The 27,485-nt window shown below is 40.4% G+C and overlaps 2 protein-coding genes across 2 annotated transcripts in view; one reads left to right on the forward strand and one right to left on the reverse strand.

Moving 5' to 3' along the window:
- CNTRL (centriolin) overlaps positions 1-1,353 on the forward strand; it is a 58,820-nt gene extending 57,467 nt beyond the window's left edge. Inside the window, exon 43 of the mRNA XM_029912730.1 lies at positions 331-1,353. Coding sequence (XP_029768590.1) covers positions 331-501 — 171 coding nt within the window. The 3' untranslated portion in view covers positions 502-1,353. The remainder of the gene's footprint in view (positions 1-330) is intronic.
- Positions 1,354-8,202: 6,849 nt separating this feature from the next.
- RAB14 (RAB14, member RAS oncogene family) overlaps positions 8,203-27,485 on the reverse strand; it is a 32,587-nt gene continuing 13,304 nt past the window's right edge. Inside the window, exons 2-8 of the mRNA XM_024211122.3 lie at positions 23,171-23,229; positions 18,435-18,488; positions 16,660-16,837; positions 13,864-13,930; positions 11,942-12,029; positions 11,545-11,575; positions 8,203-8,587 (exon numbers count right to left, since the gene is read on the reverse strand). Coding sequence (XP_024066890.1) covers positions 8,410-8,587; positions 11,545-11,575; positions 11,942-12,029; positions 13,864-13,930; positions 16,660-16,837; positions 18,435-18,488; positions 23,171-23,222 — 648 coding nt within the window. The 5' untranslated portion in view covers positions 23,223-23,229 and the 3' untranslated portion in view covers positions 8,203-8,409. The remainder of the gene's footprint in view (positions 8,588-11,544; positions 11,576-11,941; positions 12,030-13,863; positions 13,931-16,659; positions 16,838-18,434; positions 18,489-23,170; positions 23,230-27,485) is intronic.

The raw sequence follows: 27,485 nt of genomic DNA on the forward strand, positions 1-27,485 counted from the left end.
GGATCTATTTTCTGACCACTGACTAAATCGGTGTGCTATTATGAGGAGGATGTGGGGGGTAGCAGCTTAAACTTTATGTATTTATAACCTTGATGCTAAATTCTGCTATAGGAAACCTATTTGTATGTATGGGACTCTTACATGTAAGCATTTTTCCACAAGTCTGACATTTTGTTTAAAACAAACCAACCTTTGGAGGTGGAAGGTTACCATAAACTTGAAGTTTAAATCCCAGAGTAAATGGGTATTTCAGAGATTAATTTGATTTTGCTCATTACATGCATTAGCTTTCACACTTTGTTTCTCAAACTGTTTTACTCTTTTTTCTAGGTTGCTCTGACAGGAGTTGTCAGATCTGACAGGAGGCCAGCAGGCATTTCATCTCGCTCTCAACGATTCCACCAATATCATACACAAGAAATAATCCCACTAAACCATGGAGGTAAGAGATTTGATCCAGCTGTTACATTAAATCACATAGATCCATATAGACAAGGTTAAGCAGAACTTCTCCTTGAAGACTCGTGTGTAGTAGGGCATAGCATATACTGCATCTTCTCAGAAACAAGTTAGGTAGCCAATAGTGCTTGCTACTATACTGATACATGCTACCACTTCTTGATTCCACATAATAGGTGCTTTATGGACCTAAAACAGGCTCCCCAAGGAAATAATCTCCACCTTTGTTTTAAATTCATCTCCAATTTAAAATGGTTTTGGCTCTCATGTTTGGTGAAAACTCTTGCCTTTTGTGTGGGAGCACCCCAAAACCCTCCAGTTTAACAGGTTATACATTTCTATAGGAAGCAGAGGGGGTTGTACTTTGCATTATGGATGTCACTTTTCACAGGGCATTTTATCTTTAAGTTTGCCAACAATTCAATCTGGTAGTGGCTAAGGTCTAGCTGTAAACCTGTGTGCTATGTTTTTCAAGACAACTTCAGCGGTAGGTTCTACACTGCCAAAAATTCTGGCTTATATTTAATGCAGATCCTTCATCACGTTAATGGTGCTATTTTAATGAGGTACTTTGATTTGAGCCAAACGTTCTTACTCAGATAGGAGCTATCACTTCATGCAATAGTCTCTAATAGACTGCTCCACTGGAGATCTACAAAGAACTGCTTTACAGCAAATTCATGCTGGCCAGTTTTTTCTATACAGTGAAGCTGGAAATATGCACGTCAAGAAGAACATAATACACAAGGGCATTTTAAAAAAAAGCTGGCAGGATGTGATCCAATGGCTGTCCTGGCTATCCTTGCTCTTAGAGCACAAGAGAACATCATCTTGCATCCAGAACAAAGTATCTTGCTGGTGTTCTAGCAGAATCACTAACTTTCTCCAAACTTTGTTTGTTTGTTTGTAGTAGAAGAATCCTGACATTTAACAACACTAACAGTTGTATGGCTGGGAGTGACACTCTCTTTCCAGCCCCTGGTCCAAATATACAACCTGAAGACTGCTACCTCATTAACTTGCAAGTCTGGATAACCAGACACACCACTTGTCAAGGCAGCATGGTCCACCATTCCTGAATATTTTTTCCATGTAAATACTGGCTGTAAGCCTCTGTTAGTACTCTAAAGTTTTGTACGGTACTGTAACTTAAGTTACTTACGCAAGAGATAATGGTAATATTTATTATGTTAAAGCTGGTGTTAATGTGAGAGATGAACTTTTTATTCTGGGGCACAAAGGTTGCAACAATTATCTCAAATCTTTAACATTAAATTTAAAAAACACAAATTTGAACTTCTGTGGTATTGACACACAAATCTGGTAATAGTTATAGTTCCTTCATCAGCTGTCAAACAAATGCCATTATTCCTCTGTCTTTATGCACCATTACTTTGAATGGAATATTTCTTACACAAAATAAAGTTTGTATTGATTCTAAGATGTTACATGTACCTTACGTTCCCTTGATTTTCCATGAATTTGGTATTTCTTTTCATAAAGAGATAGCATAGCTGTACTTAGACCTGTACCACAAAGTCACACTTCAATACCAGCAATGGGAGAGGTTGCTATTAAGGCAGTGTCTAGGGCTACAGGCCCCAAACTCCTTTCACCCCAGAGATTTTGTACAGAAAAGCAAAGCACAAATAAAACTAGGATTGTGGAGCTCTGATCTGTTTAAAATTCCAAGGATACTATGCAATACACATGGATCAAACAGAATATGCACTTTCACTTAAGTATAACTGTTCCTGGCCATTAAATAGGCATTCAGTTAATAACTTTGTTTTCTGGCAGTGCTCACCAGTAGATTCTCAAGCTGAAGTACATGACTGTTCCTGTTATTGAGTTTGGAAGATGCAAGTGGCCCACCTTAAGTCTCACTCTTGAACTTGTTAAACATTCATAAGATGACTACTTAACTCGCTTCAAGGTACCATTTTATGACTTGAACAAATGAAATAATGTACAACCCTAAATATAAGTGTGCTCTTAAGTGTGACAAACCCATTACAGCAACTGGTGTTTTAGACCTAGTTCTGACAGGCCAGTTACTAAACCAATCACCTTGCAGTGTGGCGGATGAAGACGTGTTTGGATGCGAGAGGCTACGCATCCTTTAATACTTCACATTCCTTATAGCATAGTAGGAGTAAGCCTAGAGATAATACATTTCTTATCCTACACACCTGAGAAGTACCAGCATGTTACTAAGGTACTCCCTCATTAATAGAATACAGCCAAGTTATATTTACTTTTAAGGCCAACACCTATAGTTAAGGCTACATTTTAGTCACAGGTATTTTTAGTAAGAGTCATGGATGGCTCATGGGTAGTAAATAATTTATGGCTTGTGACTTGTCCATGACTTTTGTACTATATACCCCTGACTTGGGCTAGGAATGCTTGGGGGCGGGGAAGGCGTCTGGGGACACCACAGATGCTGGCCTGGGACCCCCACTGATGCAGGGGGGCAGGTGGCAGCACATGGCCCAGGACCACCTGCTGATGCTGGGGGAGGGGCAGCGGTGTGCAGCCCAGGACTGCTGCTGGTGTTGAGGGGGAGGGGGGAAGAAGAGGGTTGGCAGGTTTCCTACCCAGCTCCGTGCAGCTTCCTGGAAGCAGCCAGCATGTCCCTGCAGCTCCTAGGGGGAGGGGGCCTACCTGCACGGCTCTGGCTCTGCAGCTCCCGTTGGCCAGGAACTGCAGCCAATGGTAGCTGCGGGGGTGGTGCCTGCAGACAGGGGAACTGCACAGAGCCCCCTGGCCCCTCAGTCTAGGAGCTGCAGGCACCCCCAAACTGCTGCTGGCTCAGTGACTGCCTGGCTTGGGCAGCCTGTGAGCCAGCCGCACCAGCTGCTACAAAAGTCATGGAGTCGGTGACAGACACACATCCTTACCTATAGTTACATTCAAGAATGTCTGCCACTGTTCCCATTGTGGTATACTTTCTAGATGGGAACAGAGCCAGAATCTGTCTGACCAATTCACGTCACCCACTTGACTGAAATTCTAACTTTTATTTATGCAGTTCTGTAAGCATGCAACAAATGTTCTTTAACAGGTATCTGCAGGTCATACAGGCCTCAACTGAATTTAGAGGTGGTATGGAGACCACATTTCTCTAAAGGTTGGTTTTTCCACTTAAAACTGGCTTGCAGGATTTTCTCTCCAACAAAAAAAACACCTGAGAATGTGCATTCTCAATTCTGTACTCACTGATTAGATTGAGCTAGAATTTAACATGGAGTTTTTAAAAAAAATCCACAAACACTTGTGGTCAGTCCAGAATGATTTAATGCCAAACTGTTTAAATTAATCTTGCAATAAAGGCTACATTTGAAGAAATTAAATTGCAATTGAATTAATTGCATCTTGTTTTAGTCTAAATAGGATTGGGTCAATAGTTTAAGTAACTCAGGCAGTCACAACCCTTCCTTTACAGGAAATTTGCATATTCAGGTTCTGTTGGTTGTAAACAGTCAGTAGGAAGAGAGACCAGGCATGTTAAGTTTCATGGGAAGAGGGCTTACAGCTCCTTAAGAGTTCCATGGCCAGATGTGAGCTTGAGCGTAAGTGTTTGAAAAACCCATCAGGACACTGGTGTCTTGAGATACCACTGCCAGGAGAGCCTTTAAAGCAGAAACATTGGGAGTGATCTCTAATATAGCCCTTCTTTCAGGCCCCACCCAAATCCTTGACCTCTCTGAAAAGGTCTTCCCTGTTATCCCTCCATGATACCTGCACAGCCCTGCTCTCATACCTCATGGCTTTCAGAGATAAATTTATGCCAGCTGGAAGATTCCACTTTCAGATGCTGGAAGTGGATTTGTAGTTTATATTTACTCACACATAATGGTTAGATTCACCACTGCACAGCAGCTACTTTGCATTGCTCAAGCAATGATTAGAAGCAACATACAGTATCCTTTAGGTTTTTTCTTTGACAAAACTTAAGTATGTAAACCAACATAAAAGGGGCAGGAAATTCAGATGTAATAAATCCAAACATGTTATGGAAATAATTAGGTACCCAGACATCAAGTCTGATCTATAGAGATATTAAAGTGTCTTTCATTTAAAAAAAAAAAAAAAAAAGAAAGAGGGTCTGAACACTAAAATATCTTTATCTTAACTCAGTTTCCTGAGTTTGTAATGCTCATTTCTGTATTCAGATGGAGAGGAAACCGTGACAAAGTATAGTACAAGAACAGCAAGGGGCCCACCCTACAGCTGTCCTAGATTATAAACTCAATATACAAAGTTTTCTAGGACTCCCTTCCCCATATTAAATGAATGGAGAAGTACACACCTAACTTTCCCCAAGCAAGATTAGAGAGACATTGTGCACTAGTTAACCTTCACCTATTTGAAGAATGAAATTACATCCTAAGTATAATGGTAGCATGGTCCAGGCTGTTAAGCTTGCAACTGGAAGTGCCACTGGAGTACTTCAGCCAAGCTTCCTTTTGGGTCATTCTACAATTTTAAATCCACACTACGAATCCTAAGTCCTCAGACAGTAGGTATCCCACTTAGCAAGGCAAGTACTGGCAAATGTATTTATGTGCAGGTTGTGTAAGTGATGTAACTACTGAACATCCATTTTAGCACATATACACAGTGTTTTAGACTGAATCTGGCTTGAAGCATAAAATCGTTAAGACAATATATTTATCTGCTGAAAGCACTTCATGAAAGCCATGTTGCATTTGAACTCTGCTTAGAAGAATATACTGCTTTTGTGAAATTAAAGGCTTGTGGGTCAACCCTTCCATTTCCAGTTTACTAGCTAATGAATTGTCATTAACTCAAAGGCCCTTTCTGCAACCTTAACACTAAGTAGTTTAAAGAATCTTCACCCAGGTTACATCAGATATAATACTGTGTGTTTTGGAAATGGATTACAAGTACATACATAGCAGCAAAATTCTGGTTGTTTGGCCATACAATGATGTTTTTGAAGGCAGAGGGACACTAGTACTCTTACCAGAGCTTTAAGAGTTGTGGGAGATACCAGTAATAACTGGAGGAGTGCACACATGGATAAGACATATCTTGTTCTAACTAAGCAATAAGTAGAAGCAGCAAGTACTGCTTTAAAAAGCGAACATATTATATAGAAATCTTTCCACCAACACAATTGCTTTTATAGGAACTAGTTCTAGGTCATGCTCCTAAAACAGTTTACAGAGCAAGCCACCAACATGACTAAATCCACTAGGTGTTCAAGACCTGCTTTCAAACTTTATAGTGCAGCTAGATAGTATGTGTAGTTAACATAAATCCCACTCAATGAACTAGAGTTAAGACTTTTTTTTTTTAAACTGCTGTACAATCAGCACTTAAGTGTTACTGACCAGATTCATTTCACCGTCAAGCACATTGTCACTTCAATGACTTATTACACAGGTGAGTGCTCTCTACTCCAAGTATTTGGATCTACTTAGAGGTTGGAAAATTGTCTGCCTTCATGTTTAAGTTAAAGGGAACAAACCACTTGCTTGATGAAGGCTTCAAGAGGTTCTTGCACTTCCAAGCAGTTGAAAATTAGCTAGTGCCCAGCCATCACTTGTGGCATACTCCACCACTGCACAACAGCTAAAAGCAGAGGGCCCTTCTTCGCTAGCAGTTACAGGTACTAAGAAATTCAAGTTTGGGTAATTCTGAACAAATAAAATTCTCTGAGATGAGATCCATGTGTGAAGTCAGTTTCTGTCTGGCTACTGAGATAAGAAGAGTGAGAAGCAAGAAATGGAGTGAAGCATCACTTGCGTAAACCAAGCCTGGTCAGAAGCAGCAAGACGGCTAGGCAGAGTATTTTAATTTCAGATTCTAAAAGTCCATGGGATGACTGAACCAACTCATGAAAGTTTCAAATAAGGCAACCCACTATAATTTATCTAGATACAGGTACTTTATTTACAAATATTTAGATTAATAGCATAGTTACACCAAATGAAGAGTACAGCAGTCCAAACAAGTCCTTTCTGTCACAGAAACAATGAGACCTACTGTAACTTACTTTGGGAATAAGGGCATTGCACCTCAACAAGCTGTAGTCATTAGAATGCTGTTTACTTCACCCAAATTTTGTTTCATCAGCAGGTCATGGTCCCTGGGCAACCCCTATGCGGCGCAACTTTGTTTTAGCAAAATGCATCAGCCATAAATTTTTAACATACCAATCTACTTTAATAATCTTAGGTTTAAAAAAAGACTAATCAGACAAAAACAAGGGACAGTGCACAAGTCACCCAAATCCTATTGTCTGCACATTTCAGTTTTGGCTTTTATTTAACATTGACTGTACAATACTCTGGTACCACTGTTTGCTTACAAGTCTGAACATTGGATAGTTTCTCTTAGTGTCTGTAGAGAGGGATTTTAAGACTACTTTGTATTTTAAACACTGCAGTTTGACTAAATATTGAATGAATGGTAGGTACAACAAAAGCATGTTCTATCTTTCTTAGCCACTTATTCTTTCCCCCTGCCACCTCTAAATCAAATCTGAAGTTTCAGAAATGAAAATTAGATTTCATGTGAAGCATGGTACTGTGTGTAGATTTAAATACACTGGTCTAACCAAATAGAAAATATCACATGTACTTTAACAGAGTCTGCATATGCCTGAATACTATTTGGACTCTCTGATTTTATAAAGAGTACTTTCAACGTGTAATTTCATGAAGGCAGTATTCTAAATGCTTTTATAGTAAGAGGGGACCCTAATTGTTTAAAAAAGGGTCACTGTAGTGTAAATAAAAATGCAAAAGTAGTTAAAAATCCCTAGAGTTCTGACTGTCCAGTTCAGAATCAGACCACTCCAAAAAAGGTATAAAAGCATAAAATGTGTAATAGAACCAGCCATTCTATACAATGCAAGGCAGGAAATTAAGCCCAATGCAAAATGCTTACAAAAAGAGAAAAGCAGGTTAGCACACTGTTGATTGCACAAAAACAGGGTTAATAAAGAGGCATAGATATACCACAGTGCAAAGATGGAACAAAGACAGATATTCCACTAGTGTTAATATTGTTGCATTGGGAGTCAAGTTCCCCAGCACAATGCCCACTGTTGACACCAAGGAGTTAAGCCTATGTTAGTGAACTGCAGTTACATCTATTTTTGTACTAAACGGGGCAATGTGGTCACATATAGATCATACTGTACAAACTGATATTTTCTTATATACTGTTCTAATGCCAGTAATCAATTTATTTTCTTCATTAAAATCATATACACAGAATGTATTTAACTGTTAGCTCAGTTCCTTCAAATTTTATACATATTTACGTTCTGTTAACAAATGTAAAGGATAAAATGGCAAAAAATGATGTAAAGCTACTGAGCACAAGAAGAAAGAGTGAACTGTTTTCCCTGTGCTAGGGTAAGACAGAAGAAGTAAGTTGTATACTCCTGCAACAAGCTATCCCACCAACATACACACCCGCCACAGGGAATTCCTCCAACAAAAGCACATTGTTATAGAACCCCTTTTCTACCATCAAGTCATTTCACAGCAAATAAACATCAGTTACTATGGACAGATTTAGAACAGTTACAGATGGGGAAGGAAGGCTGAAGAACCATAAAATTAAACCGTACAAGAAAAGGCCCTGCAAAAGTGTAAAATCATGAGTCCAGCATCAGTGCTCAGTTTAAATCATGTATTGGTGACACTATCACAAGGACAACTGGAAGGGAGGGGAAAAAAAAAAAAAAAAACTTCTAGATTTACCATGCAGGAGAGGTTTTATTACTCTACTTGCCTTTGATAACCTGATTACATCTAAAGTTGTTTAGCAGTTTAGTATTGTGTTAAACTGTTGTCTCAGAGTTTAATTAAACCCAGTAAGATGTACAGAAGACAATGAAGCAGTCAAAAGTACTGCTTCCAACAGAGGCGAAAGGTCAAAAATGGAGCCATGGAATAGAGGTCACTAGCAGCCACAGCCTTCTCTCTGGGGCTGGGGTTCACTGGTTAGTCGACCCCCCTGTGGAGCTGAAGGTTTGTGTTGTACACCTGACTCTGCAGCATTCAGATCCAGGCTTCCATCTTGGATATTCTGGTAGATTTTCTTGGCAGCCTCCAGGAATGCATCTTCAACATTCTCTCCTCTTCAAAAGAAGCAGCAAAATTAATTCAAGTTGTGCACTACATTACATTCTAGACTGAATGAGAAGTCATGAACGTGCTTGGCCTACCATCCACCTCTTCCAGTCACTAGCTGAGATTTTCTAATAGTAGCAATTGTGCATTGATTATATGTTCTGTAAGAACATATAAAAAAAAAAGACACAAAGCTGGGTACAGTCCAATGTTCCCCACCTGAAGCAGCTATCCCCTCAGAAGATTTTGAAAAAGTAAACTACCTAATAAAGTCTTTTACAGATTACCAGGCAACGGGGACAGTTTTTAGATGCTATCTCCAGCTTTAGGGGGAAGAATCGAATCTGTCAGTTCACCCTTAAAGTAGATTAGCAATTAGTACTGTTGGACTTCAAAATACATCAGTTTTAAAATAGGCTACACAACACCACAACAGAGATGGGCTCCCCCCAAAGCATTTTCATATAATCGTTTTGACGGTTATAATAAAAGGCACAATAATGAAGATCTGTGGTGGTAACTTGCATCAACTGTTCTATTAGTTTCTGTAAATCTTTCTAAGTTAGGGTTTACTTGCTTTTTGGGTTTGCATTATCTACCATAGCACCTTTACAGCTATCCTGTTGCATAGCACTCATCTTTGTGAGAGGATATCACAGTTGGTCTCAGTACTAGCAGCTACAGATGGGCAAAGAACTGTAGTTCTGATTTGGAGGATTTTGAGATTTCAGAATTCGGTTTCATTCTAATTCAAAAGAAAGAAGTTTCAAAATTCTCAGCAAAACAGAATTATTTGTTCTCTGCCCAGTTCTACCAGCAGACCTGGCACTGGAGCAGCGTGCCTGATCACCTACACTGCAGTGGGGGACCCTGGTAGCCCAGGTTGCCATGCTGTAAGCCTGAAGCTGTTCTCCCCAGCAGGCAGGATTTCCAGGTGAATTCTGGAAAAACAGACAATATCCACAAAACGTTACAATTCTGACAAAACAGCAAGTTGCAATGAACGAGTAAGTTTTCCAACCAGCTCCATTAGCAACTGCTAGAGAAGTTTTACCAGTGTGTACGCAGTCTAGCATAAAGCCCTTATAATCTGTACAGTGACATGCTATTAGTGAAGCGTATGAATTAAAAAAAAAAGACTATACTTGTAGTGCTGAAAGGTGCTATGGTAGGCTACGGTAGGTCTAGAGTGTTGCTAGACTTGCCGCACTGAGAGAACACAAATATATAGGTCAAGTGGATCTCATAATTCCTATAAAAATAAATCATAGAAGTCACATAAATGTAGAACTGGACCTTGCTATGTTATCTAGTTCAGTCCCCTGCACTGAGACAAGATTAAGTATTATCTAGACCAGGCGTGGGCAAACTTTTTGGCCCGAGGGCCACATCGGGGTTGCACAACTGTATGGAGGGCTGGGTAGGAAAGGCTGTGCCCCCCAAAGAGCCTGGCCCCCACCCCCTCTCACTTCCCACCCCCTGACTGCCCCCCTCAGAACCTGCACCCCCATCTAACCCCCTTGCTCCCTGTCTCCTGACTGCCCTGACCCTTATCCACACCCCTGTCCCGACAGCCCCCCCCCTCAACACTCCCACCCCCTATCCAACTGCCCTCTGCTCCTCATCCCCTGTCCACCCCCTCCCGGGACTCCCTGCCCCTAACTGCCCCCTGGGATACCACCCCAACCCCCCCGCTCCCTGTCCTGACCCCTATCCACATCACTGCCCCCAATAGGCCCCCCCGGGACTCCCACTCCCAACCTTCCCTGTTCCCCATCCCCTGACTGCCCCCTCCTCCCTGACTGTCCCCCAGGACCCTCCGCTCCCTTACCCAACCCCCCCCCCCCCCCCCCCCTCACCCCCCGCACACCCCCGCCGCCCCGCCCCCCCCCCACAGGCAGCTCCGCCCCCCACCCTGCCCAGCGGGAGTGGTGGGCCAGAGCCCTGCCTGCGCAGCAGCATAGCTACGGGGCAGGGAGGATAGCGGGGGACTAGGCTCCCCAGGCGGGAGTTCAGGGGCCGGGCAGGACAGTCCCACGGGCCGTAGTTTGCCCACATCTGATCTAGACCATCGCTGACAGGTGACTAACCTGTTCTTAAAAGCCTTCAATAAGGGAGATTCCACAACCTCCCTAGGTAATTTGTTCCAGAGCTTAACTACCCTGACAGTTAGGAAGTTTTTCTTAACGTCTAACCTAAATCGCCCTTGTTACAATTTAAGCCCATTGCTTCTTGTCCTGTCCTCGGTGGTTAAGGGGAACAATTTGTCACCCTCCTCTTTTGGGGAGGTCAAAAGGAAACTCCCTACAGCAGCTTCTGGAATTGCAACACCCCAATCCAGCAATAGCACCTGTCATGCAGCTGCATAGCCTTGTACAGGTGCAAGTGCTCTGAACACTCCATACAGGAGAAGTTTCACACTTCAAGTCTGAACTCCGACCACCACAGGACTAGCAGTGTCATTAAAATGAGGAAGCTGCACAGTCTATTAGACCAGCATAATTTAATTTTACAGTCAGTTTGCAGCTTAAAGCACACATAAGAAAGTGCTCCATTTTATCAGTGCAACTCTGATGGAGGAAGTGTTGCATGAGGTCTTAAGTGAAATTAGTTTAGTAGTTTCAGTTTCCAATTGGAAGTTTTTTGTTGTTGTTTGTTCTTTTTTTTTTTTATTAAAGAAATGTCAGCCCATCACAATTCAGCAACTATTTGCTTGGAAGATGGCCCAAAAGTGGAGTAACAAGATGGTTGCTGCAAGTTAAGGTTAAGATGAAGCAAAAATGCTAGGCATGCTCTATTCCCCCCCAATCTCCTGATGATATTTTTACTGCAATCTAACCTGAGAAATCAAGTTCACTTTCACCCACAGACTAAGTCCCTCTATGAAAACGTATACTAAACTTAAGACTGTCTCTATGGGAAGTGTGGTCTTTTTGTTTAAAGAGATAGGCCTATTATCACTTACGTTTTTGCACTTGCTTCAAGGAACAATAACCCTATTTAGAAATAAAATTGAAATGGTTAGGATACATGAAATACTTCAAGAGAACCATATCGTAGTCACTGAAGTTTGACTCCTGAGATAAACAGGTGAGGGCCCACGGAAATTCCATGCTAAATAATACTTTTGAAAGTATTTAAGGTTTGTTTGTTTTAAGTAGGACATCAATATGCAAATTGCATTCCTAGTTCTAAGGTAGGCTGAGTTAGACTATTTGAGGCAAAGTTTTTATATACAACTAAGTTACTTTGAAAAAAGTGTGCTTTAAACAGCTTCCAGATACTAATTCAGAAGGTTCACTTTAAAACCTCTAACCTCACTGAAACATAACAGCACAAAAGAAAAGCAAAAACACACACACCATTTTCTTCTGCAAATTGTTTGGCTTCTTCATATGTAACATCTCTCTGTGCTTCCAGATCTGCTTTATTTCCTATGAGGATTATCACCTGGTTCAGAACAGAAAAATGTTAGCCTGGAAAATAGTTCAACTGCCTTTTTACCCCCACCCCAAATCAAGTTACTATTAAACAAAGGCATGAAATTAGAATAATGGCAGCTCTCTCACACAAACCCCGCCCATGATAAATATCTCTGGGCACATCTTCACTGGCAGCGCTTTAGCATGGCTTGTGTAGTCGCAGAATAGCACTGGGAGAGAGCTCTCCCAGCGCTCTTTTTAAAAAAAAAAAAAAAAAACCCACCTCCATGAGGGGAATAGCTCCCAGTGCTGGTGCACTGTCTACACTGGCACTTTGCAGTGCTGAAACTTGCATTGCTGGGGGGGGGGGGGTGTTTTTTCACACCCCTGAGCAAGAAAGTTGAAGCACTGTAAAGTGCCAGTGTAGACAAGCCCTAAGATAGCCAGCTAAGCAGCAGGAAGTGCACCTCCTCCTCCCTCCCCCCCCCCCCCCCCCCCCCCCCCCCCCACCCCCACCACCACCACCACCAGGGAAGAGGAAGTTAATACAAACTCTCCCAGATCAGAGGGTCTGCAGATGTCCAGGACCTCTGCAAGCTTTCACACAGCATTGCTACCGCTGTCCGTCCCTAAACTATGAGCATTCCCTCCCCCTAAAAACAAGCAGACCCATTCATTTGATAGACAAGATTCAGTAAAACTGAAGACGCTGCCCAGAAGTTTAAATGACAGGTCACCCATGCACAGTCCCTTACTCTAGCAAGTAGGGCAGACTAGGGATAGTATTTTGTTTCTCTAGCAACATCTTCACCACGAAGACAGGAATGATAGGAACTCCAGATGCCACATTCAACCCTTCTCCACTATAGGATTCCAATGGCCTGAGGGCTTGTGAAAAATACAGTTTTATTCTAAAACGTGACTATATCAAAGCAGTCCTATCTCATATCTACCTCATGTGTATTCAGAGTCATCACCTGATTTGACTTGAATGCTCATTTAAAAAAAAAAACAAAACACAAACATTGCAGAGGCAACACAAGAGTAGGAAAGGGATTGTTCTGCAGTCAGAAATGCACTAACTGAAAGAACACAGCTTTACTCTCAGAGTCAGACAAATATGAAGTCTTAGGTCTTGTCTACACTACTAACCGGATCGACGGGCAGCGATCGATCCAGTGGGGGTTGATTTCTCGTGTCTAGTATAGATCGCTCTAGCGTCGACTTTGGTACTCCATCTCAATGAGAAGCACAAGGGGAATTGACAGGAGAGCGTCTCCCGTTGACACACCGCAGTGAAGACACCGTGTTAAGTAGATCTAGGTATGTCGACTTCCGCTAAGTTATTCACGGAGCTGAAGTTGTGCAACTTAGATAGATCACCCCCCGTAGTGTAGACCAGCCCTTACAAAGCGTTTTAATTAGTGAGAGACGTAAGATTAGAACCACACTACAGGAGCTGGGAAAGTCTTTTGGCCTCCAAGAGGGGCAAAGACGACCCTGGGAGAAAGACATTGGGTAGTTTCTTTGGATAAGATTTAAACCCATGTTCAAATTTTGAGAAGAACAAAATAAGTTTTTACTAAGTAAAGGACAAGTTAAACTTTCAGTTTAAAAGCAACAAGTTGGGGTGAGAAAAGGGTCAGAAGACAGTCAAATGTATGTTCAATATTAAGGTCTAAAGCTAGGAGTAGAAAAACCTGGAATAAACTCATAGCATGCCATATATCAAGGACAGCACATTGTAAGCTTATTTAAAAGAATATTACCATGTATCAAGGAAATACATTTCAGTTTCAACCTTGGATTTCTTGCTTTGGGACAAGAAGTTTTTAAAAAACATAAAAAGCAGTACAACTTACAGTATTTGGATTGGTGAGGTTCCTTGCATCTGTCAACCAGCTGCTTAAATGGTTATATGTGCTTCTTCTGTGAAGAGTCAAGTGAGGAGAATTTAACTATAGTATGTAGTTACTCCCAATAGTACCACTTTTCAGAATGTTAATGTTTAAAATAGATTTGTCCCAGAGTTGAAGTGATAAGTTCTATTCTGAATTCAGAACAGAACTGAAGCAACTCAGCCACCCCAGGAGACTAGGCTAACACTACTTCACAGATGCAGTATTACTGCTTTCCATGAGGGGAACATGTTAAGACACAGTGTTGTATAAAACTCAGTAAAGGATTTCCGATCTAATACTCAAAGAATACTGCTTAGGTAACACTGCATAAGATGTGTTCTTTAAGAAAGACTTATTTCCAGCAAATTAGGGTGCATACAGAAGTGTGCATGAGATGGAAAGAGAAAGTATAAGGTGGCAGAAAAACTGAACACTAAACCACACACTTAAGGTCAAGGATGTGCCTTCAACTGTGCCCCAAACGTATGAGGATTTATATTGTGCTTAGAGAACGTTCTTAGCTTAGAAAACGGGCAATACCTTCAGGTTGCTTTTTTTCCCTAAGCCATCAAGTCTCACTGATCATTCTGTATTAACCATTCCTTTAAAAACCAATAATTAAAATATTTACTGTTATCTGACTGTATAGTCTTCAGCAGATCAATAGCTGAGCTTGCTCAAATGAAGAGAATTTGAATTGACAAGGTGGGTGAGGGAATATCTTTTATTGGACCAACTTCCATGAGAGAGACAAGCTTTAAAGCCACACAGAGCTCTTCTTCAAGTCTGGGAAAGGTACTCCCAGCAGCACCACTAAACCCAAGGTGCAACAGATTGTTTATCATAAGTAATTAGCACATATTCCAAGGGGCCATTCAAGGTGAAGTGGCTCGTTAACACCTCCACACTCTTGTGGCAGTAGAGATATATCTGCAAGTTTTGCATCTTTTCTAGCAGGGTCTGGTGCCTCTTTGAGTTGGTATGTCCTGGTCTGTGGGGAACCTGGATTGCAAGTGGAATCAAAGCCATGAAATGACAATGACCTCCTTTGAGGGAACCTAATTGGTGTATGCCTGCATCCCTGCAGGGAATAAGCAGATTTTTGTATGCTTTGCTATGCTTTTGTATTTTGGAAAGAACTCAAAAGTTCTTCTTACCCTGTGAATAGCCTATAAACCAGTGGTCCCCAACCTTTTTTAATCTGGCGGGTGCCAGATGACGAGTCACGGAGGACCGTGGCGGCGGACAAGCATCCGCCCAAATGCCGCTGAGAAGCAGCGTCATCCAGAGGCGGTGCTGCCGATTTTCGGCGGCACCGCCTCTGGATGTCACTGCTTCTCGGCGGATGCTCATCCGCCGGCCAGTACGCAGGCGCACTTAGATGCCCCGGTGGGCACCACGGTGCCCGCGGGCACCGCATTGGGGACCCCTGCTATAAACTATTTCATAAAGAATGACGACAGTAAGAAAACATCTTGCATTCCCATAGCTCCTTTTAGAGGCTATCAGACGCGTGCTGAGTATCCTCTAATAATTTCTACAGGGCAATGCAACTTAGTTTCAAATGCAGCTTCTCCATGCATTGTATAATTTTATTCATGGTTATAAAACCCACCATCCATTTCTTCATGGATAACGAGAAAAAAAACTAACGTTTTAGTTCTCTAAATACATACAAATAAGGGACGTGTAGCAAGGTATTAAATAGGTGCCTCAAAAACACCACCTAGTGAAGTGTAGAGTACAGGACATTCATCTGCAACCTGACTGAATATTCAGTTGTGTTTGCATACACTGAATCTAATATGCTGATAAGATGCATGTAGGTATACCAACAATATACAAGTCAATTACAGATTATACACCAAAAAGAAAGGTAGTTGTAGTTGGGAATGTAATTTATGACTATTAGTTAAGACCCTGAAGATATTTAGTTTTACTCTGACAAACAATTTCAGTGACAGGGAAGTTACTACATCTTCAAAATACCAAGTCTTTGCTATAAAAAATGACCACATTGAGTTTGAGTGTGTACAAGCAGCTAGCTACTCACTATTTATTGTATTCCTCCCATTCTGGGAAAGGTAGGCCACCTCTGTTTGAACGACTACAGATAAATGGGAGAGTTCAAGAACAGGCCAGAAGCTTTTTAATAGATCTATCTAACAGAATGCCATATCCCAGAATTCCACTGTATACTATCCCCAGGGAAGACAACTTGAGTCTGGGAATATTCCCATATCCCCATCATGAAGATATGGGGGGAGGGAGGAGGCCTAAGTTCCATACCCTGAAATCTTAGATATACAGAACCACCTTTTAGATAAGATAATTTAAATAAATTGGCAGAATGCAGTAACACCACAACGTCTGAAGGGGGAGAGTCAAGAATGGAAGTTTCCAAGGAGAAGCTTGTTTATGCAAGACTTTGAGATTCTGAAGTTTCACATTAACTAAAAAGTCAATTTGAAAGTAAACTACCAGTGCTTTACTTTTTAAACAGGGGTTTGTAGAATGGAGGGAAATAAAGGGGAGGCTGCATAAGAAAGGGTGAAAAAAATCCACTATGCAGATACCTGACTAGTTTAGAAAGCCAAAAGGACTGAGACCCACAGAAAATAGTCATGTACAATGTAGTGACATCGTAAAGCAGTGTCCCAAATAGGCTTGGAAATAAATTGGTAGTCATACCACATGTTCTATTTTAGCTATAACTACAGTTGACACACACAAAAAAAGAGACAGACAATCTCTTACCTAGTAATATCATAGACCATGAGAGCTCCTGCTGCTCCTCTGTAGTAGCTTCGTGTTACAGCCCTAAATCGCTCTTGTCCTGCTGTGTCCCAGATCTGCAGTTTAATTTTTTGGCCACTAACTTCAATTATTCTTGTACCAAATTCGACCCCAATTGTGTGGGGACAGTCAGCCATAACTGTCACAGAAAGATAAATCAGAGGTTCACATCTTTCTACTAGAAGTCTTCTCCCTCTTCCAGAGGAAGATTTTAGTAATGCCATCTTTCAATGGTCAATTGATAAATCAGAAAATTCCTAATGGAAGTTGCAAAAGTATGCATCATTGATGTGTTTGGCACTACAAGTTGAGTAACTGAGTCAGTTTAGATTGCTACAGAACCAACCCTTGGGGAAACAACTTTAACTTGAAGGTTTAGAGACACTAGCCATGACTTGAAAGAATTCAATGAAGTTTTTTATAAATTTCCAACAGATGGTTAAAAATGCTGCACATGACCATAGGAGTGATCATGCTGGATCACACCAGAGATCCATCCAGTTTAGTAACACATTTTGAAGACTTGCCTGTAACTGATGTTTGAGGAAGGTTTAGAAGACAGTTCTAGGATAATCTGTCAAGGGGGGGGGGGGGGAAATCTTCTTCCTAATCCCCATTAGAGATCAGTTTATGCCCTGTCTTTGTGCTCAAATTTAAGTTCTATTGCTTCAAGTTTATAGAACTTTTGAGGAATTACAAATACTTAAAGCATTCTCTCAGATAACATCTGATGGTCTTCTCTTCAAAAGTCAGGCCACATGCAAGAGATTGCTTGGTATTTCCAGTGTGAATAGGTTAATCAAAGGTAAGTCACTTTCGGAACCCTAGTTCTCACCACACAAGCACAGTTTAAAGCTGTGTAACTACTTTGCAAGCCCAAGGACATGGAAACTAAGCTACATTATCCATTATAAGTAAACTGCATGGAAAGGATAAGACAGTATTAACACCACTGAAGAAACTAACAAAGCTTCAGAACTGGGAAGCAACACTTGAGTCAATGCTTATGTACCACATATCTCTAACACAGAAGAGAAAAAGGACATTGCAGTTATAAAACAAGTGATATATATAGATATAGATATATGTATCTATATAGAGAGATATAGATATATACACACACACACACACACACACACACACACACACACACTCACTCCTTAAGGAGCATGTATCATGCAGATGCAGCAGCTGTGACTCGTGACAATCAAGCTATAAAATTAACTCCAGTGTTACTTAAACCTGTAAGAGGCTGCCTTTGATTTGTAGGCATTATATCCCACTTTGAATGTCAAAAGTACTAACTCCCCTCAAAGTGAGCTTTTGCATTCCAACAGAGACTCTACTCTCACTAAAGACCAATGCAAAAAAGTGTAGGAATATTTTTAAAGTGGGGTTTGTGATTGAAGTTCAGTTGCACACTTTCAGAACTCATCACGTAGCAGGATCTTTCCCAGCACCATGCCTGTTTCAGATGTATGCTTTGGGAATGCTATAGCCTTTATTTCACAGAAGTCACTCTCCAGACAAATGACCTGACAGCAGCAGACTATGCTAAATAACTATTTGCTTCTATCTTCATCATTCTGACTATGATTAGTCTACATATTTGCAATGGGTGAAGCACCAGAAGGAACTCATGCATGCTGGAAAATAGCTTTCAGAACTAGGGAAGCAGGAAAGAGGGAGGAAGCATACCATCAGTGAAAACAGAGGCTCCGAATGAAGATACTCACATTTCTTTTCTGTGAATTGGTGAAGTAAGCAGGACTTTCCTACACCCATGTCCCCTGTTACAGAAAACACAGTTACTGTACTGGTAACAATGGCTTCAATTTAAAAACATCTGACAAGGTTTACATTGAACACGCAAATGCCTTGCTGGACCATGCTTTGCTATGCCTGTATGCACAAGATGATGTTTCACAGTGCAGCTGGTAACAGTATTTTTCCCTATAGCTTTGTTCACAGGCATAGGGTAGTAGAGGTGTCCAAGGAATAAAGAAAAGGAAAGGAGTTCAGGTTACAGCGATATCACTATTTGATGTTTGCAAGGTCATACAGAAAGGTGACCCATTAGGCACTGAGTGGGAGAGATACCAAGGTTATTTGCAACTTTCAGAAGGGCAACAGAAATTTTAAATTCCATACTGACAGACATTAGAGCACAGACCTTTAATTATAAACATTTTACACCAGAAGGTAGGCATCTCCCAGTAGCTGAGCAAGTGCTACACGGTCATGTTAGTCCTGTATTAGGCTTCAGCACAATCATGGCAGTGTGCTTCAGGTAATACAGAACTAAATGGTAAATTGTTTTAAAGAGAACAATCAAGGATCTCATAGCAACCTTGATCTGCACACCTTTAAGGCAAAACTGCCCCCAGATTCATCTACATAAAACCCTTTAGAGTTGTATAAGCAACACAGTGAGCCCAATCCTACTGGGATAATCATAAAAAGACAAACAGGGCAGGAAGAAGCATGAGGAGATCATCTAGTCCAGTGGTTCTCAAACTTTTGTACTGGTGACCCCTTTCACACAGCGAGACTGAGACAACCCCCACTCCCCCATGAATTAAAAAACAAACAAATTACACAACACTTTTTTTTATATTTAACAGTATTATAAATGCTGGAGTGAAGCATGGTTTGGGTGGAGGCTGACAGCGCACGACCCTCCCCCCCCATGTAATAACCTCGTGACCTTCTAAGGGGTCATGACCCCCAGTTTGAGAACCCCTGATCTAGTCCATTCTCCTGCACTGAGGCAGGATTAAGTAAACCTAGGCCATCTCCGATAGGCATTTGTCTCTAACTGGTTTTTAAACACCTCTACTGACGGATTCCACAGCCTCCCTTATTAACTTGTTCTAGCATTTACCTATCCTCACAGAAAGTTCTCTCTAATATCCAACCTAAATCTCCCTTGCTGCAAATTGAGAGGATTACCTCTTGTTCCCCATATCTACCAAGGGTAGAACAACAGATAACTGTCCTCTAGCAACTTAAAGTTATTTGAATACTTCAGTCCCTCCTCAGCCGTCTCTCTTCTAGACTAAACATGCCCAAATTCTCTCTTTTCTTTGAAGGTCATATTTTCCAGGCCTCTTATTTTCATTGCTCTCTTCTAGACTGTCTCCAATTTGTTCACTTTTCATAAAAGTGTGATGCCCCAAAACTGGACACAAGTATGCACTGTGAAGCCTCAGGTTGCAGAGTAAAGCAGAACAATTACATTCCATGTCTCACGACACTTATTAATACACTCCAGCATGAGATTTGCCTTTTTCACAACTACATCATGTTGCTGATTCATATTTATGTTCCACTGTAACTCCCAGATCCTCTTATACGGTACTGCTGCCTACAATGGGGAAAACTGGTTGTTTTTGTGTATTTGACTTTTTTCTTCCTAGGTGTAGTGCTTTGCAATTGTCATTACTGAATTTCATCTCCAGTTCAGACCAAATTCTCCAATTTATCAAGATCATTCTGAATTCTAATTCTGTCCTCCAAGGTGCTTGCAACCCCTCACAGTGTGGTGGTATCTGCAACTTTTATAAGCCTACTCTCCATCATCCAAGTTGTTAATGAAATTGAATAGTACTGGATCATAGACACCCTTGCAGGACCCCAGGGATACGTCCATCCAGTCTGACAGCAAACCATTGGTAACTATTCTGAATATAGTCTTTCAACCAGTTGTGCACCTGCCTCATGGTCATTTCATTTAGATATTTCCCTAGTTTGCTTATAATTTTAAATGCAACAATATAGATAACCCACAATACTCCACACATCTCTTGTGGTCAAGATAAGTTTACTACAAGCACCTTAATTCTGACACTATGCAGTCAAAAGACACCCCAGGAGTGTACAGGCCTAGTGCCTGCAATCATGTGTCCTGAAGCAGCTGGACCCAGTGACTACACAGCTTAATCGCTCAGTTAAATTTTTTATAAATGAAAAGAAACAAAATTTGTTTTTGGTGCTGTAGGTTCCAAGTTCAACTGACAAACATGAAGATTTCCCTTCCTCCCCCCACACCCTAATCATGGCTCTTTCTGCTGCTGCAGTTGCACAAAAGTATCAGAAGAGCCACTTAGCCAAGGGAGGATTTCCCCAGCCTAGTCATTGCCATACCAGCCTTACACAGAATGTTGTAGGCTTTGGCATAAGGGGTATAATTAGGGTGAGCCGACCCTCCAGAGCTGCCCAAATTGCACCAAGTCACCAGAATTTGAGAGAATGAAGGAGGCTTAAAGCCACTGTAGCCTCTCTTCCCCCTAAGTTGCACTGCACGCATTCGTACCCATGGTAATTTGTATGTTCACATAGCTTTTTTTTATTAAATACAAGGTTGCAGTTTTAAGACAGGGACATTTAAGAGCAGCAGCATATTTTAGAGAGAGTTATAGAAATCATTACTCTGATTTAACCATACACTTGCATGTTTGCCTGTGCAATCCTGGAACTAGGCCACTCAGTGAAATCTAGCGGTATGAAGTACCTCACATGTATTTGTTACAATACTTCCTATAAAACTTTTTTGTAAGTATGAACAGGAAGTCTCCCACTGCAGGTACATAAATTCACTTCAGTTATTTTAGTCAGACTGTGACTGCAAACTAGTTTTTAGTTTTGTTTAATTGGAACTCTAAATACAGAGTGCACAAAAGCTTTCTCAGGCTGAGATGAACACGAATTGCCTAATAAAGACAAGCACATGCTACATTAGAATTAAAGACAACGGCCCAAATTCTGAAGTTTTCATCTAAAAGCAGAGATACACCTTTGTGCCTCCTAAATTCTGGGCTGTCTGTAGATTCATGGTAGGCAATACAAGTTAGAGCAGTTGTGGAGCTGATTTCAAGCATCTTTCCACATCCACGCAGGATGGCTTTCAAAAATAAATAATTTTTTTTAAAAAAAGGGATTTAAGAAGGCCCATTTTAATTTTATTTAAATTAAATACTCCCCCCCACCCTTTATTTTTAAAGGTATTTAAAAATTTAAAATTATGACAACCTATATTAAGTCCTAAGCTTACTATGATCTATTAAAGTCATATAAATAAAAAACAATCTTAAAGCAGTACACAATTGCTGCCAAAGCTTTAAAGAAAGTCAGTCTACTGAACTGGTAGAAGTCACTGGCCAAGAATCTGGAACCAGAGTTTGTTGAAGTGCTAAACCAACTTTTGACAGCATTAGCCTCTTCTGCAGGTGCAGAGAGGATGTTTTCTTCATTTCTGTCTATTCAACTAGTTCAGTTTTAAGTTGAGAAACCAATTGGAGTTGAAAAAGCAGGAAAGCTTGTTTTCTCTCTTCCCATCTATGAATAAAAATGAGGTGTGAGGATGAGATATACTAGTTATAAAATCTTGAAGGACATAGTTACCAGAAACATTCAATTCACTATTTTTGTTTAATAAAAATCAGCTTTAAAATGTAAAAATGTGTTTTAACAAGAAAAAAGTTCCGGTATCCAGCATAAGGTAATTTAATAAAAACAGTTTTACAATGTCTTATTTAATTTAATTCCAATTTTCACCAAATGCAGCAACACTAGTAAATTAATCTACCAAATAAAAATGTATCATTCAAGTTTCTAAAACATGAAAAACTAAGCATCTGAGAAGTGTTTTATAGTACATCTGCATACTTATTAAGCAATGATAGTTTATCCTCCTGGTCAGCAAGAGTACCACCAAATTATGCCAACCATTGAGAATCAACCTCTCTTTAGGGAAACTGACGGTAGAGATGCAAAACAAGATTAAAATCAATTTAAATCAGCAAGGAAGAAACACTGATTTAATTCATGATTAAAATTGGTGATTTAAGTCCATTCTCCCTTCAGCCACCTACACATGGTGGGAGGGGAAAAAAGCAAAGAATCTGGCTATCTTCAACCCTTTACACTGTGGAAGTATATACTGGAGACCAAGAATAGCCAAAAATGAGGGCTACAGTCACCCTTCGGGATTGACAAACATTTCAGTATTGTAAGATTACATCAGAATATAGCCCCACCCTGCTAAGGGAATGAATACTGAACTTGCACTCACTCCCTGCTCATAAACGTGTCTTCTCTTGGAAGAGTGTGTCTTGAGTGTAGTGCTTTCTGCGGAGACATGCCTGGTAGGCAGTGCTCAGAAAGCAAAGGTAGGTGGATTTCAGTAAATCGCGCATATTTACTATTCTAACTTTAACACACAATATTCCATAGATGAAGTTTTGTGGGGTTGGAGAAAAAGAAGAAACGATAGGCGATGCAAGGTGAAGTGTACATAATGAAGAACATTGCTCTAGATGCACACTTAACAGAAAGTTATCCTTTCAGTAGGAACTCACCCAGAGTTCAGATACAGACATTCTAAAATGTAAGCAAGCATCCATGTATATACATACGTATTTATCCCAACATCTGCTTTTAAAGTAAAAACATTTTTCAAGTTCATACTTACCAATAATGATGTACTTAAAGATGTAAGAGTAGTTGTAAGGTGCAGTTGCCATTGTGGCACTATAAAAAGAAAAGAAATAAAATAGATCAGCAATACAGATTAACCATTTAAAACCACCGATTTAGATATATCCCTTCTCCCTGAAGAGTATGAAATGAGTGCATGTTTTTTCTTGAACTACCCTTTTATTCCAATCTCAGATTTCTACTGCATTTCCATGCAGCCAACGGATTGAGATATGCAAGTACTCGGAACACAAGACATTCAGTAACAGGCCCTTCCATGTCATGTATTATGAAGCATTGTCTGCATTAGGGACCTTCCATGAACAAATTCTCACCAGTGCAAGTACTAGTCTAGCTGCTCCATAGAGAAGGCTCAAGCAGCTTCTGGCACTAGTGGGAGTGTATAATATAATACACTATAAGAGGGGTAGGCAACCTATGGAACGTGTGCCGAAGGCGGCACGCGAGCTGATTTTCAGTGGCACTTACACTGCCCGGGTCCTGGCCACCGGTCCGGGGGGCTCTGCATTTTAATTTAATTTTAAATGAAGCTTCTTAAACATTTTAAAAACCTTATTTACTTTACATACAACAATAGTTTAATTATATATTATAAACTTATAGAAAAAGAGACCTTCTAAAAACATTAACATGTATTACTGGTATGCGAAACCTTAATTTAGAGTGAATAAAGAAGACTCGGCACATCACTTCTGAAAGCTTGCCGACCCCTACGCTAGAATATAATCAGATTCTTTAGTGCAGATGGTTTGACAGAAAATAGGACATTCCAACTTCCACATTTGTAGAGAAGTCTCAATTTGACAATACAATGCTAGTTACAATTTAGAACACCTCTTTTGGAATCAAAGGAAGTCCCAAAAGCTTTTCTAAAAAAAAAAAAAAAAAATGCACTTTAAAAATTTAAACAAAAACATAAACATCATTTTGCCATCACAAATAACAATATACCACAGAATGTTTTCCAAAGATAACACTACAGATTTGCATATTTTAAGTCAGCTAACTTAGTTTATAGAGAAGGCTACTTCAGGCCCCATGCTCTGTTGAGTAAGAAGTCTAGACTTCCTACACCCAGACATTGAGAGACTTAAGCCACAAGTCAGATGTTCAGGAAACTGGTCAATAACTGTTGCTTTGTCAGCCAGACAGCAGTGAACAAGCCTCAATAATTTGACTACTTTTACATGATTAAGTTTCTTATATGAACTGATTTTATATCATATCAACCTGTTAATTAAAAATTTTCACTTAGTACACCATTTATAGTAAAGTTTAAGTAAGATAAGGTGAATTAATCTGGGAAGTCTAAATACATAGGAGTAAGGAATACTTAGTTCTGTCTAGCCTGACACACCAAGTCATTTCCATTATTTACCTTTAATATATGCAATTTTGGGATCCAAACTTAATTTATTTCAGATACCTGCTTAAAAACTGGAACTATAGTTCTTGTGAGTTTACCATTTATGTAGGACTCTTCTGCCTCACTGAAGCCTCCTTTTACTACTTCAAAATGCAGCTAGGTCTGAGTTCTAGTCCTGCTCCGATGTTTCCTTGGCAGCCTTGTCCCTTCACTAATTCCCTTGGTGGCACTTCTCATGCATCTTATTTGCTACCCACCCCAGCCACCAGTTTACAATGAGGATAGTGCTGCTCACCCACATGTTAAGTGCTATTTAGTGTCAAGTATTCTCATTAGTTCAACATCTTCTGTACTCACGCTCCCTTTTCCAGATAACCACCAGTTACATAGAGGTGCTCCCCTTTACAAGGGATTTGGATCTCTAGCCCACTTAAGTCATATTACAATTTAGTGCAACTTCACCTCACGAGACAGGACAAGTGTGTTTATTTATTAAAAGAATCAGTCAAGTAAAATCAATGGGGAACACTATAGAAGTGCTGACAGTTCAATGGCATTTTGATAGATAGATAGACACACACACTAAACATTTCTTCTTACTCACCTAAAAAGGAAACTAATCCAAACCAATGACCACTCAAGGTAAGGAAAAAAGCCTGAGTTGACTATCTGTAACAGGAACTGCATACAGTGTAAATCCAAAAAAAATTGGTGTGGACAATAGTTTAGAGCACAGCAGGAAGGACAGGAGGAAGAGACTCCAGCAGGAACTTTTTTTTTGGGGGGGGGGGAGGGAGGGGGAGAGAGAAAGAATAATTTAAAGGTCTTAATGTGTGCCAGGCAAGATATGGCAGTACTAGTAACTTCCCCCTTCCCCAGTTGTTTTATTCAGAGGAAGCTCCCCTTTCCCCTCTGTCCAACCAGACAACACTTCTCTACCTCTCTCGGGTCTCTCGAATTAGGCTATTTCCACTCCATGTACCCCAAGCAGCTAAGCAAATCATCTAAAACAGGGGTTCGGGACCCCTCAGGGGGTCGCGAGATTATAACATGGGGGGGTCGCGAGCTGTCAACCTCCACCCCAAATCCCATTTTGTCTCCAGCATTTATAATGGTGTTAAATATATAAAAAAAAGTGTTTTTAATTTATAAGGGGCGGAGGGTCGCACTCAGAGGCTTGCTATGTGAAAGGGGTTACCAGTAAAAAAGTTTGAGAGCCACTGATCTAAAACATCATATGTTAAATTCTATTAGGCCTAAACTAAGCCTAGATAGCCCAAAGGAGTTTTTCACAAAAAGTTATTCTGGTAATGTAATAGCAAGGTAAGTTTCCATCATGAGATGCTCCTCAGTAGCTCAGCGCGCCTTTGATACTATTGGGGGGCGAGGGATGGGAACTGGAGAGGAAATGATGGTCAGGACAATAGTTTTCATCCCCTTCCATCCCAGACTGTTGTTCTCAGAACAAGCCATGGGATCTTTAGTTCTCCCTCTAGAGACTGTATGAAAGCAGTGCAAGACAGTAGTTTAGCAAGGACAGTACTTCTTGCTGCTGTACTGGGTAGAAGAGCAACTGTGGGAGTCAAACAACCCACTGATGTAGGGCTGTAACTTCAGCATCGAGCTTTTTCCTTCCACATAAAAGGCTCAAGTTCTTTCAAGCTTACACCACCAGTTACTGGATGTGCAGTGATACTTCTTGCTATATTCCTTAAGATCATATTTAGAAATAAAGATTACTTCAATTTCAGATGAATGTTAATACTCCAAGTACATAAAGAGTTCAACGTCAGTGCAGCTTTTACAGTGTGGACACACCCTGATGCTGCAGATTTTCTGACTGCATCTTCCAGGTTTTATATGCTGGAAAGGAAGCAGAATGAGTCCCAAGAGCAAGACTATTCAGTATCAGAAATATCTTAACAGGTTTGTTGAACTAACAAGATCAGAATAAACTTAAGTTTGGCTCCTGCTTTTTCTCCCATTATAATATATAGGGACAATATAAAGAATTCTCTATCGACCTAGATGCATCTATATTGGGGGTTAGGTCGACCTAACTACGGCACTCAGGACATGAAATTTCACAGCTCTGAACAACTTCGCTAGGTTGATCTAATTTAAGTATAGATCAGGCCTCAGGCTTTTGCCAACATAGTGATGTCAATTTGGGGTGCAACTCCCCCCCCCCCACACACACACACACACACTTCTAACAGATATAACCATGCCACCAAAACGATTAAATTTAGACTAGACCAAAGAAAGATTTAAAAACTAGAAGGAGTTACAACTTTAATTGTGTGGAGCATTCATCAAGAATAGATATTTCAGAAACAAAGCCTAAGTCAAATATTTCTTGATCAAAATATTCCTTCAGATTTTTAAAATTCAGTTTTAATAAGTTAACACACACAAAAGCATTTCCTCAATCTACATTTGTGCTATATCACCACTTCAAAAAAAGTCTATGAAACCACAAAACTTTCAGATGCACACTGTGAATCACTGTTACACATCAGTAACACTACAAGTGTCTAATAGTACACGACAGAGTAGCTAAAGAATTGCATTCCAATTAATACTTCTGAATGTACAATTGAGATATTAAGTTTAAGATCTTAATGACCACTCGAGCCTAGCAGATCAAATTTAAGATCAAGCCAAGTCCAGTTAACCATTTCCAGATGCCTGAAAGTGTTTTGGTCCAATACAGGTAACTCCAATTTGAAATTAGCATCTAATTTGTTGAGGGGTTATATAATCAGTTTTATACAACTAAAAGTTAGATGTTCTAAGTAGCGATAAGAGTGCCCTCCTAGGCCACTATCTTATCTCCAACAGTGGACTATCAGATACTTCAAAAGCTGTAAAAATCCCTATGAATGTATGTTGATAAAACATGCTAGGGGGAAATCTTAAT

Source organism: Terrapene carolina, unplaced genomic scaffold, assembly GCF_002925995.2.
Source record: "Terrapene carolina triunguis isolate 2854851 unplaced genomic scaffold, T_m_triunguis-2.0 Scaffold238, whole genome shotgun sequence".
Taxonomy (NCBI): Eukaryota; Metazoa; Chordata; order Testudines; family Emydidae; genus Terrapene; species Terrapene triunguis.